This window comes from Columba livia, chromosome 1, assembly GCF_036013475.1.
Source record: "Columba livia isolate bColLiv1 breed racing homer chromosome 1, bColLiv1.pat.W.v2, whole genome shotgun sequence".
NCBI classification, from domain to species: Eukaryota; Metazoa; Chordata; class Aves; order Columbiformes; family Columbidae; genus Columba; species Columba livia.
Window position 1 is genome coordinate 9,160,520 of NC_088602.1, and position 17,836 is coordinate 9,178,355.

The window sequence follows — 17,836 nt, forward strand, 5'->3', positions numbered from 1 at the left end:
TTCCTTAGTAAATGTCTGACATGAGGACTGGACCATCTGCTCTGTGTTCCCTGGGAAGCTGTCAGTTTGAGTCAGTGATAAAACAGAGAGGTATTTGGAGAGGGAAAATGTCCCTGCCAGCTTCTAGGTAGGAACTGGACAAAAGGAGGGAAGAAAACATCCATAAAGCTCAGACAGCTTGGGAATTGAGTATTTACTGAAGGACAGGAGCGCTGGAGTGTGGTGCCTGTGGGGGTGATGGCTGGAGAAGCCAAACCAAGCTTGGATATTAGGAAAAATTACTTCACAGAAAGGGTTGTCAGGCATTGGAACAGGCTGCCCAGGGCAGTGGTGCAGTCACCATCCCTGGAGGGGTTTAAAGGATGTGTAGACGAGGTTCTTAGGGACATGGTTTAGTGCCAGTGTGGGGTTAAGAGTTGGACTCGAAGATCTTGAGGGTGTCTTCCAACCAAAACGCTTCTATGATTCTAAGGTAAGGGGCAGGTGAAGAGCGGCAGCTCCTCCTTACAAGGAGCGTGGAACCGGTGGGATGTGCAACCTTCGTGTTCAGCAGGTGCAGCAGCAAGGGCACAGCCTGTGCCAGGCTCTGCTGTGGGTGAAAGGATTGTAGGAGCCCAAAGACTCCCTGCAAAAAGGGAACGAACTGCCCAGGGGAAGAAATGCACAACTGACAGACTACAGGAGCAAAAGCAAGACAGCTTGCTGCCTCTCCTCCATCTTCTCATGTACAACATCTTCCTACCGAGCACTTGGGGCGCTCTGCCCAGGTGTCATCTTGCTGGCAGGGGCCTGTCACACAATAATACATTTTGGTTTCACAAAGCACAGAAGATCTGACTGCCCTGCATTAATTTCAGTGGTATCGTACAGACAGTCCTATCTAATTTAAAACCTAGTCTTGATTTATGGATTTCTATGCATAGGAAATCAGCCACAAACCCGGTATGCATTTTCAGGAGCTTTATTACCTTCAGAATTAAACATGCTGATCTTTATTCATTTTGTACAAGCTTATAATTATAATCACATCGGTGTGCACCAAAGGTATAACTTACCATAGTAGCTGGATGAATTCTCCGCGTAATAAAATCACTCATGCTGGACAAAACACTTTATGTCAAGATGCTGTCACGTATGTGATGTAGAAGTTCTGTCAGTGTTTCATTCCAGCCACATCAAGTCTCTGGTCTATCACTTGGATCCGGTCTAACGCTCACGATAAAGTGGGTGTTTGCCCAGTTCATTACAAGGGAGTGATTAAAGAGCCAGTGGTACTGTAGTCTCTTATTATGTGGGAGGCTGTAGTAGAAACAACTAGTTTCAAGCTTTATTTGTTTGAGCGCTGATGTCCTAAAACTCTTTCAATATTGCTGTTCCTGTGCTCAGTGATTTGTGTATGAGTAACGCTCTTTTTCTCTTTATTTCTTCTAAGTAAACTCTAAATGCAGACTTACCGTTTCCAGGTAGGTTATGTTTCTCGCTCCTTCTCCACTTGCCCCAACACAGTTTCATCCAGTAGGATTTTATTTGCAATATAATTTGGACAGGCATAACACTGGTAAATGCACACAGAAGCACAGCCTTGTTCACTTGAGCTCAGCCTAAAGCCCTGCACTAACCTGGACCAAGCCTGGTGCAGTGCTGGTGCTTCGATTTGCTGTCAGGTACAGGGCTCAAGCTCAGCTGGGGAAGCCATCAACAGCTTCTAAAGCCTGCACGGCTTTTTCTAGAACTGTCACGTCCCTTTGGCTGTGCCAAGAAGCCCCGCACAGACACCTGTGTATCCCCCACAGTGCAGCATTGCCATCTTCCGCCATGGCGGTTTGGGCTGGCATCACTGGCACAGCATGTAACAAGTGACTCCATGCACAGGTACGATGCTTGAAGTTACTTTGGTCCTCATGTTATGTCTAATTCTGCTTCCCTATCACCCCTCTTTTTGCTACAACTGGATGTTGTTGTTTTGTTTTGTTTTTTCTTCTGTTTATGTCTAGGATCCAGGGTGTGCAGAGATCTGGGCTTGGACCTGCAAGAGGAAACGTCAAGTCTCTTGTTACCGACTGTTGCGGGACCCTTAAACACCAGGAGGAACTTCTGGGTTGTGCTTGAGTATCTTGCTGAGTAGAACAGCAAGCAGAAAAGATGGTTTGCTGGTTGAGGTCTTTTGGTGGGATCCAGAGCTGGGTTCCACACTCCCTTAATGTTGGGCAGGTCTTTGAACCTGTGCCTCAATGTCCTCAACTGTAAGTAAGTAGTGAACACAAAACAAACAAACAAACAAAACCCCAAAACACTGACTGCTATGGAAAAACTTCTTTGTAAAGTGAATTTACCGGTGCAGACTTGCTGTGTAGGCATGAAGAACTTTCCTTCGTTCAGCCTGCAGAACACCTGCAGACTCAGCACACCCGTGCCTTCAGTAGGAGAGGCTGTATCTCATTAATACCCTGCTCTGCTGAAAAATAAACGTGTTTGATTTAAAATACTCTTCTCCCTCCCATCCCTCAATGAGAAATGCATTTGATTAGAAGCTGCAGAATCAAGAAACTGGAAAGGCTTACCTGTACATTCTCTAAGGAGAATCCATGCTACAAAGATGGTGAGGGGTCTGGAGCAAAGTGTGACGGGAGCAGCTGAGGGACCTGGGGCTGTTCAGCCTGGAGAACAGGAGCTGAGGGGAGACCTTATCACTGTCTGCAACTGCCTGAAAGGAGGTTGTAGCATGGAGGGGGTTGGTCTCTTCTCCCAAGTAACAAGTGATAGGACAAGAGGAAATGGCCTCAAGTTGCGCCAGGGGAGGTTTAGACTGGATATTAGGAAAAAATTCTTCATGGAAAGGGTTGAACAGGCTGCACAGGGAAGTAGCGGAGTCACCTGGAGGTGTTTAAAAGACACATAGATGTGTTTCTTAGGGACATGGTTTAGTGACAGTGTCAGGTTAATGGTTGGACTTCATGATCTTGAGGGTCTTTTCCAACCAAATGATTATATGATTCTATGCTAAAAATAGTGGATAAAGGTCAAAGTGGTGAGACAGTAACTGTCCTCATACTTCCCTGAGCGTCCTGGTAGTAATGAGCAGGTACAGATTTATTTTATAGAAGAGGTATGAAGGCACACAAAGATGAAAGCTGAAATTCCAAAGGTCTGTGTTTTTTTCATCCATCCCAAACATGGTTCCCACTGGCAGTCTTAGGCAGGTCCTGCCTTGACAGGCTGGTTTGTGTGCACACACTATCCCCAGTGAGGTACCTATGGTGAGACTCAGTGAACGTAAGGTTAGAGACACCTTTCAGAATCACACAAGAAGCCCTGCTAGTCCCAACAGTGTCTAACAACAGAAAGTAAAATACAAGCACAAAATGGTATATTCCTACAGTACTCTTCTAACTTCCAACAACTCCTGCCTCTCAGGTTTCCTAAAGCGTAGGTGGCATCTTTATAACATGGAAGTGCTTCAGCTGTCAGTGTTGATACGGTTTGTTCCTTGCATGGAGACACAAAACTCTTTTGAACAAGAGGGACAGACTTTTTAGGAAGGACAGTTGTGACAGGACAAGGGGTGATGGTTTTAGACTAAAAGAGGGGAGATTCAGGCTGGACACGAGGAAGAATTTTTTTACAGTGAGGGTGTTGCAACCCTGTCCCAGGTTGTCCAGAGAGGTGGTGGATGCCCCATCCCTGGAGACATCCCAGGCCAGGCTGGACGGGGCTCTGAGCAACCTGATCTGGTGAAGATGTCCCTGCTCATGGCAGGGGTGGCACTGGATGAGCTTTGAAGGTCCCTTCCAACCCAAACTGTTCTGTAATTCTAAGAAACGTGGGGAAATGTTCCTCAAGGGCATTTAAAGGATCAGAGGAGGCTTCCTGGCCCTTATCTCAGGGATAAACAGCAGATGTTGGTTTATAGCAAAAGAGATTTCGCCTACAGGCAAACCAGGAGGTGCTACCAACCTCTCAGGATGGTGTTTTCCCCAACTCAGCTCTGTCCCAAGATCCCAAATGGGCTTAAATATGAGGCTCCCAGATGGTATATGAAATTCTTTGATGAAAACTTGGCCCTTCCCCATAGAAAATCACCACATACGAATCTGAGGGGACTCGGACTCCAGGGGCTCTTCTTGTGCCACTTCACCTACCTGTACTTGATAAAGTGACATCAATTAAATACTCACACATTTACAAAAGTTTTTATTGCACATTCTCAAGTTAATTTACGATAAAATAAAGTAACTGCAAATTCTGTTTTTTCTCATCTCTGTGGTACAAAGCTCTGCCAATAAACACAACTCATCTTAGGAAGACATATGCTGGTAAGTACATAAAGAATTTAATTGTTTTTAAATAGCTCTTTTCTTCAACTGTCTCCTTCTCAAACATCTTAATAATAATGAAACAGAACATAGCACAGAAATATATTTCTTTTTAGCACTTCGGTTTATTGGAAAAAGGGCTCTGTGCTCGGAAGAACAACTCAGGAGACCAGCCAGTTGCCCCTTCCAATATTCCCCGTGAAGAATTTGCACTGGAGAGGCAATTCTTGCCTTCTGAAGGGGAACAAGTTCCTAGGACCGTATCGTTTAAACACCAGGCCTCGGTGACACCTGCAGACACAGGAGCTGTTGATGCCCTGGCTGCCTTCCCAAGGTTGAATCTCTCATTTTTGGAGCAAACAGCATTTTCACTGGTCTCTTTGCTTTCAGACACAGGGTTCCCGCCAGTATGCCCACAGGTCGATGGCAAGTCAGCAGCCCAGCTACCTGTTTTTAAGGTTAAAGATGCAGCCGGCTTCAACCTTTTGTTTGCAGATGGAGTGACCCACTCCTCAGAGTTGTAAAGGAACCGCTGTGAAACAGAGCTATTAATTTCTTTGTTTTCCCTGTTACTTGGCCTTTCACGTTTCACTAACCTGCCAGTAAGCTGCTGCAAGAGTGTGTTTTGAAAGGAAGACCTGGATCGCTTGCATTTGGAATGGATTTTAGTGGGATTTTTAGGGGTGAAGACAGTGACAAAAGAGCTTCTGTCCCCAACAGGCCACAGTTTGCAGAGGGGTTTTGTCATAGGAGTTGACTGTGAATAAGGAACAAAGTCTTGAGCACTAACTGAACTGCATTCTGAATCGCAAAAGGAGTAAGTTACTGGTGTACTGTGCTTACAAAAAGCAGGAGGGGACCGATGTAGGTATGAGCTCCGTTTTGAACGGGTACAGGGAACATCTCCAGGATAAAGCACCAATTCGGGAGCTGTGACCTTTTCTGTCAAAGCATCTTCCTGCATTAAAGAATCACATGATTTATTTAAGAATTCTACAGGTTTTGCTACCTGTCTTGCACTTGGATCAAAGAGATCAGCGGAAGCATTGTAGCTGCCTTCAGGGAAGCTGTTGTTCCACAACATCTCTCTCCTATTCACACTTCCAAAGGTATTTTCTGACAAGTCTGTCAATAGTTTTAATTCTCTTTTACATATCCTTCTTGTATTGTTGGGAGCTGCTGGATCAGAGTCCCACGCCCCTGTGAGTGTAAGATCTGTTCTTTGGTTTGGTGTAGAAAAAGAATTCTCTTTATTTTCACCACCAACTGAACAACTGCGCTGTGCAGAACGCACACAGACACCCGCCTTGCTCCTTTCTAAACAAGAGGCTTCTCCATGTTCATCAGCACGCTGCAGACTAAGAAAAGACCAAGCTGACTTTGAAATGTCAATATTTGCTGCTTTGGGCTGCACACATCTGCTCTCAGAAACCAAAGGCTCTGATGTAAGTTGCAAGGACCGTGACAGAACAGGTAGATGAGGGTTAGGTCTAACACAAGTTGCCCCACATTCCTTGGCAGCTGAAGACAAAACACTACAGGAAAACTCATACTCTGACACCTCATCACTTGGAGGATTTGTTTTCGACCAAAGACAAGCAAACGATACGTTCTCCCAACTATCATTCCTTGCTGGTGGCAAGAACTCCCCTGAGACACTTGCTTCAGGCAAATCATCAGCTACTAGGGTCTGCCTGGGATCTAATTTGTTAAGATTTACACCCAGCTTGCTACTTTCACGAGGAACACGTTTGCCTGCATCAAGGCTGGGTGAGGTTACAACGCTCTTGCCATCTTCTATTCTGGCTAAAAATTCATTTAGGCTTTCTGAGAATGGGAGCTCATCCCAAAGCACAGAGTCTGTCTGAGACACTTCAGCTACATTTACGTGATTAGACGCTGAGGCATCTCTCTTGTGAAAAAGGGAGTAATGGGATTTCTCTGGGTAAGAATAATCTCCACTATTAGTCTTTGTGTAAATGCTTTTTACCCCAAATTCCAAGGGATGTTGTAACAACCTGGAACTGTTTCCATGTGAACACTCAGGTTTTGCAGAAGAGATTCTCTCTAATTTATCAGTTACAGAGATACTGTCAGGCCATCCAGGCTGTGAACTAAATTCATTACCCTCCTCTTTATTCCCTTCCTTCGCAGAAGAGCTGCAAAACTGCAAATCCCAAAGAGTTCGATTGTTGGGGCTTACACTGCGCGGTTCTGAAGCGAGAGGCCTCCCCTCTTGTTCATGCTGTTCACTCACCAGCTTTCCCACTTCCAGAGTGGGAAAGTCTTCTGCTGTTACCCAAGCAACAGATGAAGTCAGGCTGAAGGATCGCTGCCAGGAGCCTAAAAAACTTTCTCTGCCACTCGACTTCACAGAACAGGAGTTTCTGCTCAGGCTGGACAAGCTGCTGAGCTCACTGACAGGTTCATCTATTGGAGCTGAAGATGCATCAGGTGAGTATGAGCTGTTATTACAGCTCCTGAATTTTGCCGACTGCAGGAGCCGATGGAAGTAGCTGATAACAGTAAAGCCAGCAACAGCAGTGTTTGGCAGGAAGATCTGGCAAGCTGTAAGGTTTTTCGCACTTCTATTAATTCTGGAACAGTTTTGCAAGATGCTGCTGGCAGCAGAACGCCCTCCATCTTCCCTTGCACAACCCTGGGGGAAAAAAAATTAAAAAAAGAAAAAACCTTAGTGCAATGCTTTATTTTGTGACAGAAAACAAAATAATGCGTGTCTCAAGTTAGGCTTAAATTTAGGTCTCACTTTTCATCAGGATCTGCGGGGAAGAGAATACAAAACAGTCTGTCACACAAAGCAGTACTCCCTGGGAAATAAGCACTGGCAAGGGCTATAAAGGGCATCACAGCGAGAGGTTCTTTGCTTGTTGCAATTACGCAGAGTTTTGGAGCTGGAAAAACGACTGAGAACTGTAAGAAAGGGCTTCACAGAGAACGCCTTCCTCCCTCTGGGGCACAAGGTGCTTCCGGGCTTCCTCCAGCGCAGTTCTGTGCCAATGGCCAGCTGCCTAAGGCCAACGCTTTGCTTTTCTCTGGGAGGCACTGGGCAGTACTTGAAGCAAAGCACCCTGGTACCAGACACATGACTTGGCAGCCCAGCTATCAAAGCCAGCAGGATATTCTCTATGTGCTACCTCTGTGAAAGGGAAATAAGCTACAACCTTTAGCTTCTCAGATTTATTTGGAGCGTAGTGTTTCAAAGGAGCTTCAGCTGCAATTCGTTATAGAAGCTGCTTCTCTCCACACAGAAATTATAGGTGAGAAATTACACTAAAAGCAGAGGGAATTATCTAATGTTTTGAGAAGTGGCTAAATCCTTTTTTGCCTCCCCTTAAGGTCTGGCAATGCCAGAGAAGCCAAAAAGCAAATAGAGCTGTCTTCAAATTGAGCAACCCTCTTGCTCCCCGAGTCCACGCAAAGGTTGAGGCTGAAGGGTGTTAGTCAAGGACAATACCCTTCTGGTAAGTCCTAAAGTACGTTATGCTGATTCTGAGTTTTATCTGGGAAGAGTGCAACTGTATGCACAGCTGAACATAACTACACAGACATGTCTACAGCCAAAGGCTGAACAAATTGTTTTCAAACGTGTGTTCAGGAGCAGCAATAAGGCTGTTGGTATATGATTATTTGTATCTGTAAAGGCATTAAGAGCTAGAGAATGGTTCCAGTTAAGTAAAGTTTATCCATGAAGTCGTCCACCTTCCATTATTTAAGATTATTAAGATACTGTGCATTAGGAAAATCTCAGCTCAGATACCTCACGGTACCTGTGGGAGACAAAAAGCACCTGCCAGGTAGGATTTAGTTCAGAGACTTAATGACTCACACAAGCACCACTCAAAGAGAACTTAGAAGACTGTTTCTATGGAAATATTGCTAAGAACTAATAGTTTGAAGTCTGTTAAACACATAAAACAGCCACAGATGCGCATGTTGAACAGCTGTACTTTATCAACATTTTGAAACGTGCTCTTAAATCCAGAAATACCGAAATGCTGCAAGGGGATGCGTTTCTCCTTACATGTCAGACAGCAGGAGGCTATGCAGCATGGCAGGGGCAGGGCAGCGCTTGAAAAGACGGTCTGTTTCTCGCTCGAACTGGACACGGTTTTTTAGAGACTCCAAGCTGCTACTGATATGCACAAGAGCTGGCACTGCTCAGGCTCTCGGAAAAGCAGCCCTGACAAGCTGCCAAGCTGACTGCTGCCATTCGAGATGACTTCTGGATGTGAGTCATTTAAAATAACACAGGAGTCTGGGAGAAGAGGAGCAGAATCCTTCCCATGTCCTAGCCCAAAATTATCTCAAATTCCCAAAAGGTGTTGTAGATGATGTTTTGATAATTCAGTCCATGCCCCCAACTGGCTACAAGCTAATGAAAAAACTCATTATAAGAGAGTGATGTGGATTAAAAATTACCTTCAGTCCAAATATAAATCTTTTCCCAATGAAACAGGCTTCCACTGCTTGAACTAATGCTCCTGGAGATACTTCTGTGTTTGTTTCTCCTGACTGCTGATTGAAGTCTTGAATACACCTTGAGTAAAAACATACAGAAGCATTGCACCAACAGAGGAAGCCTTATATAACATTTTAGCCATAGTACAGGTAGGACAACCGCTGTGGTAGTTTAACCTAAATACAGAATGAGAACAGGAAGCCATGAACCTATAAATTCAATTCTTTACCTCAATTTGTTCGTGGAATAGAAGTAAACAAAACAATCACTTCTAATAGGTTTAATATATATACAACTTTAAGGTGTACGCTGTGCGGCTGTAATTTTTGTATCAATACGATGACTGTATAATGCTGCAAAAATGCTGCTACTGCTCACGCGTCCTTTCTGCCCACACCTTTAGAGCAACAGCAGCATCTGTATTAAAACATGCAAATAACTCTATAGTTTCCACAGCTGACAGTAGTACCACAGTCTGGTGTAGAATGTCTGCCATGAGAATGTTATTAACGCTGTTAATATAGGTTTTAAAAAGTGTTCATCTTTGACCCAGTGATAATGCAAGTCATTGGAAAATAACATAACAAAGAAAGAAGCAGTGAATGTATCTGAATATTCCATCCTAAAAGTTTCACACGTCAGAAAGTCTGAAGCTCATAATGTAGGTAATCAGGCTCTGAAGACCAACAGGCTGTCTTAGAAACCCCTCCTTGCTAAAGGAAAATCTCATCATATTGAATTGAAGTCACAAGGTGCCCACCTTAAAAAAAAAATCCAAATTGTTATTAAAAAATGAAAATATAAAGGCTCTATCTCTACCTTATTATTCTTGTAAATTATTGAGGAAAAAAACATGCCTAAATCTCTGGAAAAGCCAACTTACTTAGTTGGCAAAGGAAATTCAACCATCTCAAAGGAGGAAGGATGTAAGGAAGAAGCACAACCAACCAAACTGTGAAGCTCACTTAGCAGGTAGCATCTGCCTTCAACAGACAAATGCAGGATCTCTTAGGCAGGAGTACTCTATCACAAATTTTCAAGATTTCAGGAAGAAACCAAACTTCAGCATTTTCTGAAGGTGACAGGTACCAAGGAAATGCTGGAAGAGAGCACGTCAGCAGCTTCTTCCCCCCCATCTCCCCACCAGCCAAGCTCACCTCATTTTTTCTTTTAGGCTGAAGAAAAAGCAGCAGCCATATAGTTAGAAAAAAAACCCCAAACCACCAAACATTCCTTACCTCTGCAGATTTTCTGCGGTGACCCCAAAGAACGGATCTAAGCAACTTCCAAACACGACAATGTCAAACAAATCATTGGTGTCAGCAATCTTTAGAGACAATCTATATCTGTAGCTTGCATCTTTAGCTTCACCTGTGCAGCCGCATTTTAGACACTTAAACCTGACAAAAGACAGCATAAGGATAAAAAAAGATTGAATATGTGAACTTCTGCTAATCACTGCTGAGGTAAGAACTTATCTGCAGCTGTAAGCATTACTACTACAATGTATCAAACACTCCATGACAAACCATAAGATTCTTTACTCCTTGAGGCACCAATCTTACCATAGGCTCAGCAAGGTGTCTATCGTGACAGAATCCCTCTGGCAGCTTCTTTTATTGATTTATTAAATGCTAGCCTGTTGTGAAGATGGAGTGAAATGGTGCATTTTGAATGACCTGTTTGGGAGTAATTTTGAATTCCCTGCACCCACATTTTTTGCCTTTTGTTCTGGTTTGGGATTTTTCCTCCTGTAGCTTTAATATAATAACCAGATTTTTAAAATCATCAGGAAACAACACGGCTATCTTTTACTTCAGCGTTTGAAACAAAGATATTCCTGCTTTGCAAAGCCAGATCCTGCCATTTAGTGCTGATGCTCATTGATTTACTGTTCTTCTGTATATCGTAGATTCCACACAACAGTGGCATTAAAAAGGAAAGCTCGCACTTTTCTGGACACACATCTAAGTGGAAGAGTCACACCTACCTAATTCATTGCATATACAGAATGAGGAAAAAAAAAATACAGGATTTGATTTGGAGAACTTTTGAATCAATGCTTTCCAACTTAGGAGCAGCACTGAAGAACTAGACTGCAGAGGAAGCTCTTGGAAGCTGTTAATACACATCATTTATTCTCCTAAACTGTCCTTCGATATCGCATGGTGCTGAACACAATAGAACTCTCGATCTGTAACAACCTCTAAGTTGCTACTGGAATACAAAGAAATCTAAATAGCAATAAGTAACATAAATATCTGAAATCAGCACTTATTTCTACAGTGGCTGGATTTTCATGAATTTGTTTTAGCTTGTGTTCAGCTCACAGAGACTCTCAAGGTCTCTAACAGTTACAGTTAATAATCCCCAAAACAGGACATACCTCCTGGAATCCAGTATCAGCCGAGAAAAGCATTTTTGACAGGCAGGATAGATGAAGCAGGAGTTCTGGATGGAAATTACAGAGGCAGCCAAGAGTCCTCTCACACTATTCATGTGCTCACAGCATCACCTGAAACAGGTAAATCAAAATGGTTCAAAGGCTCCTCATTTAACGAGATGTTTATACCAACTGCTTTTAGTTGGGTTGCTTGAGATTCAGAATGAGGTCACAACATGGGGTTAAAAATGCTCTACACCTGTAATTCCACAAACAACTTCAATACCAATGACTTTGAGAGGAGAAGATGCCCAGAAAAATGTCAAAAGGGCTTGCAATTACCACTATATTCATGCCTTTTCAGCTGAAGAGAGAGCTCTAAACTATTTACCACTGGTTTCAACAAAGGTGACAGATGGAACTGACAAATAAATGCTGAACTAAGTACTTAATTATTTTTTTCCAGTATTACTTTCCTGTGTAATTATCTTACTTTTGTTATCAATATACTGTCCAAAATACCAATTTTTAGAAAACTCCCCCTATTTTAGAAAGCTAACTTTCCTTCTCAGCAGATGCTAAGAACATGTAGGCAAAAATACCGCAAAATACCTCCAATCATAGAGTTCCAGCTTAAATTACCAAAATGTTTTGTACAGCTGAATTATAGAAGGCCCCATAAATCCTTTTTTTGCAAAAGCATTTTTGTCACAGTAATAGGTAAATACACATATCTTTTCAAAGTAAGCTGCAGAATAAACTCAGAATAGGAACTGAAGTTCACAGCTTCATCCTGTAGCTCCCTCAGGGACGCAGAAGGCCAAGGAGATAAAGCAGACTCAAGTACAGCTTTAAATGTTAAAGGCAAATCAATACTCGACAATGATGTTTTGTTTGCATTTTGCCAGAAACTACTTCAAGTCACCTATTCTCTGCATTCTGGTAGAAACAAGATATGTAATGTGAGTATTAGAAAAATGTGAGCGACCAAATTAATTATTCTGAGCAGTTTGGAGGCAAAAAAGAAAAAAAACCCAGATATCCAAATATTTCCTGTGGCAGAAAGGCCAGCAAAATAGGCAGGAAAAGGTAAAAGCTTTACTGAAGGGACAATCAAAATGAAAAATCTCTTGTCAAAATATGTAATGACAGAGGCTTATCTGATCTAATATGTTAGATGGTGCATGCCTTCAATTATTGCCAAAAATCAAACTATTTTGCTTTAGTTGAACTACACGTTATAAGTAAATAGTGCAAGTAAAACATACTGACATACAGAAAAGAAGTAATAAGAGTAAGTTTGATTTTGTTATTACTCAAGAAGGTGGACTTGGAGAAACCAGCAGCTACTTCATACTCCAAAGGGCTTTCAACTCAGAACTATATAAATATACTATCACCTGCAGTTTTTAATGCAATAAAAAAATCCACACACCCCAAATACTTCAAGTATTCCATTGGAGCATGGGAGATAAAGCATAGCATGAATGTTTTCATGCAGGTTCTGATAAGAGCTCTCTTTAGAGCAAACAGACTCAGGATCTACACCTCTGTTTCTCTTTGGTAGAAATATAGTAGTCACTATCTGGACACAAGCTAAAAAAAGGATGGTACGAACGCATCTGGTTTACTTTATTTAGAAAACTAAATAAACCAAGCAAACCGCCGGACCCACGTACCCAGCGCGGGAACCACAGGGCGTTCCAGCTGCTCCCCACCAGCAGCGGCGCCTTCCAACAGCCCCGAGGTCCCGCCGCTGCTTCCATGGGTGCCTGGTGCCCTCTAGCGAGCCCGCTGCCCCAAACCCTCCCTGAGGAAAAACAGAAAACACAAAACACTCAGGAAGAGTCGTTAACAGCTCTCACACCACAATTTCCACCCCTGAACCAGCCGCCTCCTCCCAGCGCAGCCCCGAGGCCGCGGGCTATATGGATATTATCTATAAGGATAATTGTACATTACTTAACATAATCTGAGAGGGCCATCCCCAACATTGCTTTCAACAATTGTGGTAGTTGCAAATTAAATATGTTATAATAGCAGTTAAATTACTCTTCCAGAAGTTGGATTTTGTACTCACCGATGCTGAATATACCTGGGGGAACCGCCTGTAAATTCACTGATTTCTTAGTGGCGTACTTGAATTTTATAGTTGAAAGAATTTTAAACAAGATAAGTTTCAATTTGGTTTTGGAATTCTGTGTTACTATATATTTCTATGTCCTGAATAACAACAAAGATCTTTAGAATTTTAAGTAAAATAGAAATAAAACAGCATATCACAGAAGTTTAAAAATAAAGTAATTGAAAACAGACCCCACAGGGCTTCCCCCCACCCCCGTCACTCGGCCTGGGCGCTTTAAGCTTTGCTCAACACCCAGAAAACCCGAGGTATCACCGTTCTTACCGGTTTTAGCGCTCCGTGACTAAACAGCCTCCGTCTCCCGGCCCCAAAGGCCGCGCTGAAGCGCTGTCACTCGGGCAAGGGAACGGACAGCCGGCGGCGTCACCTCCCCTCGGTGCTCTCAGGCCCGCACAGAAGAGAAGCGCCGAGGGCCGGTTATCGCGGACGTAGCCCCGGCTGCCCCGCTCCCGCCCTGGCTCTGAGGAGAAGCCGGAAAACGGAAGTGCGCGTTGCTAAGGGCCGTCTCTAGGGAACGCCTACTCAAGTCACCACAGCCAACGACAGAGACGCTCACAAACTACTCTCACCCCCGCAGCCAATCGAAAATTCCCGCGGCTTATTGCCCGCCCCCCACGTGCGGGGATAGCCCCTCTCCTTTCGGGGCGGGTGGTATAGCGCCGTTTGCTCCAGGCGCAGGCGCCGGCTCCGCCTAGTCCGCTGGGTCCTACCGCCCGCCGCTCCCCGCGGGGCCGACCTGGGGCAGCTCCGCGGGCGGGGGGAACGGGGCCGCTATAAAGCGGTGTGGCGGCTGGGTGGCCTCCGCTCTTCCCGGCCATGCCGCGGCTCCTTCTCTTTCTCCTGCTGCTCGGCGCGTCCGGCGCGCTGCCCGCCCTGCCCCACCGCCGGGGAGCCCGGACGCCAACCGCCCCGTACCTCATACGGTACTTCCAGCAGCAGGTACGAGCCGCCGCCGCCCTCGCACCGCTCAGCGGAGAGCCCGGGGTTACAGGAGCGGTTTAGGGGGTGACCCCCAGCGCGGTTTTGGGCCGGGGGAACGAGGGGAGATCCCCGGGGAGGCCCCGGCCGGGGCTGCCGGTGCCGGTTCTGTCACTTCACAGAATGTCAGGGGTTGGAAGGGACCTCAAAAGCTCATCAAGTCCAAGCCCCCCATCGGAGCAGGAACACCCAGATGAGGTTACACAGGAAGGTGTCCAGGCGGGTTTTGAATATTTCCAGAGAAGGAGACTCCACAACCCCCTGGGCAGCCTGTTCCAGTGTCTGTCACCCTCACTGAGAAGAAGTTTCTTCTCGTATTTAAGTGGAACCTTTTGTGTTCCAGTTTGAACCCATTACCCCTTGTCCTATCATTGGTTGTCACCGAGAAGAGCCTGGCTCCATCCTCCTGACACTCGCCCTTTATATATCTGTAAACATTAGTGAGGTCACCCCTCAGTCTCCTCTTGTCCAGCTCCAGAGCCCCAGCTCCCTCACCCTTTCCTCACACGGGAGATGCTCCACTCCATCATTGTTGTGGCTCACTTGAGAGGTTTCCCCACAGCCCAGCTGCTCTGAGGAGCTGGGGGTCCCAGTCAGAGCCAGGCAGAGAGTTTTTGTGGGGATTTCAAGGGCATTTTCTTCCTTCAGCTGCCTCATTTAGCCGTGGACTGGACAGCAGTATATTTTTGTAGGTTTCTGGATGTTGCTGTGCTCCGTCTCTTTGGTAAAATGTTCCAGGTCTTGCATATCCTACTAAAGTCACAACTCTGGAAAGGGACCGGCTGGAGCGCCGGGTGGTCTGCTCTGCTGTATCTCTACACCATATCCTGACACCACAGCCTGTGTTCCAAAACAGCCCACACAGTATGTTGGCAGAAAACTGCTGGAGACTTTGGTTGTACCCTAGTACTATTTGCAAATAGCACTTGTGTGATTTTTATTTGTTTCTTTTAAATACAGAACTGATTTCTGTTACTAACTAGAACTTTCTTTTCCTGTCTGCTCCAATAACTTGCTTTGTGACTTGTTGGCAAAATCTGCAGCCACAGGGACAGAAAGAGAGCTCCTCAATGTCAGCTACGTGTGCTGGTGTGGTCCTCTTGCAGAAAACTCAACACCCTGCTTGTTTTTAGGTTATCACAAAAACAGTCAACAGTTCCTTTGTACGTGTGAGGGATCATCTGCCTCCTCGCCTGAGCTGAGCCTGATCTTTTAGGGGAGGTAATTGTTCCTCTTACTGAGAGGTGTAATAAACAGAGAGGACACTTTTCTGATATTCTAATGGTTTGATTCGAAAGAGGCTTGTAGCCTGCAACTGAATTTTGTGCCCTGGTCTACATAGGAAATAGTGGGAAAGAGAAGCTGTTTAATTCACACGCGTCTTGGGTGATACATGGATTGAATGTTTACTGTTTCAGCTTTGTAGAAGGTGAACTTAGAATGGAATGGGCAAAATGGGAATATTATGCTTTCAGAGAGAACAGACATGAAAAAAAGATAACCCTTGTATATCCTGAATAGCTATGAAATAATTTTAGGGTGAAGGTCACTGTCATTAGGGGTGTGAGAGGTGGGATGGGAACAGTTTTTTGACAAATCCATACATTGAGATTATATTCTTCTGCAGATTGATTCTGGTTTGGGAGCATTCCTCTTCAAGCAGTCTCCCCACATAAATCCTGTGTGTTGGAAGCATCTCTGTCTAATACTTTTTAATCACTCGGGCAGTGACTTGAGATTTGGGCCCCTCCATTAACTCTAAGAGCCTTGCAGCATATTTGGTAACATACTGCAGATACCTCCTGCAATGTGTGGTCTGTGTTGGCCAGGATATCAATCCTGTGGTTGCGTTGTAACTCGTAAGCATGACACCTAATTGTGCTGGTGTGTTGGTTGTTGCTCATTGCTGCCATAGTGTCAGTGATATTAATTCTGTGCTGTGGCTTGAACCAACCTTTGTCACCATTCTGTCACACCTCTGTCCACATCCCTCCTCTGGCCTGCGGTGTCTCCTGGTTGTTCTCGGCTATTGACAGAGACATCTGTGTGCCCTCCAATTGCCAGCGGAATGCCAGAGCTGCTGTGTACCCCAGATCTGCAGATTTTGGGAGGCAGGTAGATGTTGAGAGAAGGGAGGGAAGAGTCCCTGTGACATCCTGTTGCAAAGATGCTGCCACATCCTGCTCCCTTCAGCATCTCCCATGTTCTTATTCCCCACTTCAATAAAAATCATCCTGACTGAGAGTGGCTGCTATGGGAAAGAGGGGTCATATTCACAGGCCTTGAAATCCTTGCTTTCCTTGTCCAAAGTCTTACTGGTATTGCTGAACATGGTGGGAGATATGTGTATATTCATGTATTTTTTGTATTAATCAAAGATATGAATGCTGATCCCGGTGTGTGAGAGATGTAGGGTTAGCACGAGAGGCCGAATCACGCGGAGGGTGTAAGGCTGCTCATTATCGATTGCACAGCATGTAGGACTGATAGGCAAACTCTGCAGCCCTTATGAAACATGTGCTGAGTGCTGCTGTCTGGGGTTTGTAATTACGTTATGAGTCTATAGTGGAACATAAATACCATGATGGACATATTAAATAGGGGTGGTGAAACTTTGCCACCTCTCAGGATTGTTGAAGTTTAATTATTTACATTATAGTTGCTTACAGTGTGAATCATCTGCTTCGGTGCTGCTGAGTCTCTCTTCTTACTTAAAGTTCCTGTTTTGATTCTTGTTTATCCCTTTGATTTTCAACATCAGTTAAAAATGTTTGATGTTGATTTTATCACTATTTTATAATATGGCAAAATATTACACTGTCACAAAGGAAACCCTTCTTATGCCTACTTCTCTAAAAAGTCCTTTTGAATAGTCTTTAAATATTTAATACTTCCACAAAAGAAAACTTTGAAAAGTCTAAATAGATTTCCGGCATGAATTCTGTTGCCCAAAAATGCCTCGTGAGCACTGCGAACGACGAATTAATGTCGCACGTTGGAGACGTGGATTTCAGAAGCTGAGGGTTTTAATGTGGAATTACAGTCTCTAAATGGAGCCTCTTGGCATGAAGGCCTATAGACCTGCAGCATTGCTTGAGGGTTTAGTGTTAGCTTTTACTCAGAAGCAAAGGTATTTGAATTTGGAGAAATAAGAGGGTCAGAGCTCAGGTCAACGCTCATTTATGTTGAACTTCCTCCTGTTTAGTGCTTTACGTGTCAGACATCCCTGCTGACAGGGCTAAAATCTGGAATATTGAGAAATAAGTCAAGCAATGCCTGTGGCAGTGTAGCTAGGAACTTAGCTTGCATACCGAACTGTGTATGTCCTCAACAACTTTTATTTTATTATATTGTCTTGAAGGTTTGTGTGTTTTGCTTTGTTTTTTCCCCCTTCCGCCTTCAAAAGTAACTGATGCCTTTCAGCCCTCTATTCCTCTAATGCAGAAGTGAAATTGCCCCAGTGTACAGGTAGCTCATGCTGACCTAGGTTAGTTGATGGCCCTCGAAGGAGAAACTCTGCCATCACCCACATCTTTACA

At 44.4% G+C, this 17,836-nt stretch overlaps 3 protein-coding genes and 1 long non-coding RNA gene across 8 annotated transcripts in view; 2 read left to right on the top strand and 2 right to left on the bottom strand.

The window, feature by feature from the left end:
• RAB30 (RAB30, member RAS oncogene family) overlaps positions 1-2,132 on the top strand; it is a 57,850-nt gene extending 55,718 nt beyond the window's left edge. The window contains exon 5 of the mRNA XM_065034237.1: positions 1,995-2,132. Within this exon, the coding sequence (XP_064890309.1) occupies positions 1,995-2,125 (131 nt within the window). The 3' untranslated portion in view covers positions 2,126-2,132. The remainder of the gene's footprint in view (positions 1-1,994) is intronic.
• The window catches only part of LOC135575720 (uncharacterized), a 78,386-nt gene continuing 61,495 nt past the window's right edge, over positions 946-17,836 (bottom strand). The window contains exon 2 of the long non-coding RNA XR_010466951.1: positions 946-3,728. This is a non-coding gene — a long non-coding RNA (uncharacterized LOC135575720). The remainder of the gene's footprint in view (positions 3,729-17,836) is intronic.
• Positions 4,175-13,813, bottom strand: DDIAS (DNA damage induced apoptosis suppressor). Of its 5 annotated transcripts, XM_065032247.1 has the most exons (7): positions 13,584-13,808; positions 13,257-13,314; positions 12,856-12,986; positions 11,180-11,308; positions 10,032-10,193; positions 8,754-8,871; positions 4,175-6,972 (listed from the first exon to the last, which is right to left on the bottom strand). In XM_065032247.1, the coding sequence occupies exons 4-7, from the start codon at positions 11,290-11,292 to the stop codon at positions 4,426-4,428; spliced, it is 2,940 nt and encodes a 979-aa protein (XP_064888319.1). In that variant the 5' UTR covers positions 11,293-11,308; positions 12,856-12,986; positions 13,257-13,314; positions 13,584-13,808; the 3' UTR covers positions 4,175-4,425. The 5 variants fall into 5 exon arrangements, with proteins under 5 accessions (XP_064888319.1, XP_005510792.2, XP_064888170.1 ...); XM_005510735.3 differs by lacking the exon at positions 13,257-13,314 and having other exon boundaries at positions 13,584-13,813; XM_065032098.1 differs by having other exon boundaries at positions 12,856-13,314.
• Positions 13,978-17,836, top strand: part of PRCP (prolylcarboxypeptidase) — a 29,990-nt gene continuing 26,131 nt past the window's right edge. The window contains exon 1 of the mRNA XM_005510758.4: positions 13,978-14,258. Coding sequence (XP_005510815.3) covers positions 14,136-14,258 — 123 coding nt within the window. The 5' untranslated portion in view covers positions 13,978-14,135. The remainder of the gene's footprint in view (positions 14,259-17,836) is intronic.